The sequence below is a fragment of the Chenopodium quinoa genome, unplaced genomic scaffold (assembly GCF_001683475.1).
Source record: "Chenopodium quinoa cultivar QQ74 unplaced genomic scaffold, ASM168347v1, whole genome shotgun sequence".
NCBI lineage: Eukaryota > Viridiplantae > Streptophyta > Magnoliopsida > Caryophyllales > Amaranthaceae > Chenopodium > Chenopodium quinoa.
In genome coordinates, this window is record NW_018743911.1 from 145,695 (window position 1) to 147,589 (window position 1,895).

The 1,895-nt window shown below is 40.2% G+C and overlaps 1 protein-coding gene across 1 annotated transcript; it reads right to left on the reverse strand.

Annotated features, from left to right (window-relative positions):
- Positions 1 to 322: 322 nt before the first annotated feature.
- On the reverse strand, positions 323 to 1,240 carry LOC110687036. The gene is made up of 2 exons (XM_021863668.1): positions 1,142 to 1,240; positions 323 to 1,051 (listed from the first exon to the last, which is right to left on the reverse strand). Exons 1-2 carry the CDS (start codon positions 1,238 to 1,240, stop codon positions 323 to 325), a joined length of 828 nt encoding a protein of 275 aa, XP_021719360.1.
- Between the last annotated feature and the right edge of the window lie 655 nt (positions 1,241 to 1,895).

Sequence of the window (1,895 nt, forward strand, 5' to 3'; positions counted from 1 at the left end):
GTAACTTATCATTTCATGTGGGACTCCATATCGACATATGATGTTTCTTTCTATGAAGAGTGCAACATGTTTTGCGCTGAGTTTTGCACAGGATGCTGTTTCAACCTAATTTGGTGAATTAATCGATGGCAATGAGGATGTATTCATGGCCTCCTAATCCAGGTGGAGTGATTTTTTCAATGATATCTATTCCTCAGGTTGAGAATGGCCATGGAGATGTGTAAGTGTAAAGAAGAGAAGATGGAACATGTTGTAAATTGGCATATATTTGGAACTTTGCACACCTTTTCACATATTGATAGCAATCTCTTTTCATGGTGGTCTAATAATAGCATTGGCGCATGACTTTCTGGGCTAGCATTTTACCATTCATGTGTGTTCTACATGCTCCTTCGTGGATGATTCTCATTGCCTTTTGTGCCTCCTTTTTTCCTACACATAGGAGAGCTCTTCCTTTAGGTACTCTTTTATGGAGTTCACCATCTATAAGCACATACTGTGAGGCTAAGTGTCCCAAAGCACGTTTTTCTCTTTTGTAAGTATTAGGTGGATTTTCCCCTTTAGTGACATAATTGAGGATGTCTATGTACCATGGTTCTCCTTCGTCCTCTTGGACTTCTTCTTCATCCTCAAGGGCTTGAACATAGGCGGGCTTATGCCTTTTCACTGTGGTCAGAGGCATTTGCTTGGTTTCTTTAGGAATTCTAACCATCGAGGCTAGTCTTACTAAAGCACCAGCAAATTGGTTTTCTTCTCTTTGTAGGTATGCGTACTCTGCCTTGTCGAGTTGATTAGTGAGAGTTTCCAAATAAGTTTGGTATGGAGCTAGACTTTCACTCCTCACTTTCCATCTCTTGGAAATCTGGTTAATGATGAGAGATGAGTCTCCAAATATTCGAAGCTTTTTGACTCCAACTACCAATGCTATTTCGAGGCCTACCACATGTGCTTCATATTCTGCAGCATTTTTGGAGACATCGAAGTCAAGTTTTATTGAGATTGGTATATTCTCTTCATTAGGTGACACCAGTATGACTTCTACGCCACATCCCTTTTGATTGGATGCATTGTCAAAGTATAGTATCCAGGTGTCATCCTCAGTGATAAGTAATTCCTCATCCGGAAACTCATTTTCTTACACTAGTGTTGAGTCTTCAAGTGGAAAGTTAGCCAAGAAGTCAGAAACAGCGGATCCTTTAATAGACTTTTGAGGCACAAATCTTAAGTCAAATTGAGCCATTGTGACTATCCATCTCACCACATGGACTGTGTGAAAGAGCATGTAATGCCTTAGATTCTTTGTGGCCCACACGAGTGCGAGGCACAATTTTTTAAGTGGTGTATAGCGAACCTCAAATTCAAGAATCTTCTTACTTAGGTAGTAGATGACGTTTTCTTTACCTTCTACTTCTTGTGCAAGCATAGCCCCCCATTATTTCCTTAGTGACTGTTAGGTATAGAAAAAGGGGAATGTCTGGTAGTGCTAGTGCTAGTACAGGAGGATTCGTAAGGTAGGATTTGATCCTATCAAAGGCTTCTTGACACTCATTGTCCCATACTACTGGTACATTCTTCTTGAGCTTCTTGAATATATATTAGTTCACATACTGTGGTAAGTTTCTATATGAACCTACTTATGTATTGCAACCGGCCAATGAATCCTCGAATTTTCTTCTCGGTGTTAGGCGGTGGCATGGACATGATAGCCTTGATCTCGGTGGGGTCTGTTTCAATCCCTCTAGAGCTAATGATATAGCTTAGAAGTTTTCCTGAGGTAACCCCGAATGCACACATAGCTGGATTTAGTCTCATGTTGTACTTGCGAAGTCTTTCAAAGAATTTTCTTAAGGCTATTTGGTGACCTAGACGATCTTTGGATTTTATAATCATATCGT

Excerpts from the sequence above, each read along its gene's own strand:
- LOC110687036 (XM_021863668.1), bottom strand. The coding sequence starts at position 1,240 with ATGGCTCAATTTGACTTAAGATTTGTGCCTCAAAAGTCTATTAAAGGA. Across the intron at positions 1,052-1,141 it reads CACTTGAAGACTCAACACTA|GGATGTGGCGTAGAAGTCAT; the intron begins GTGTAAGAAAAT and ends TCCAATCAAAAG.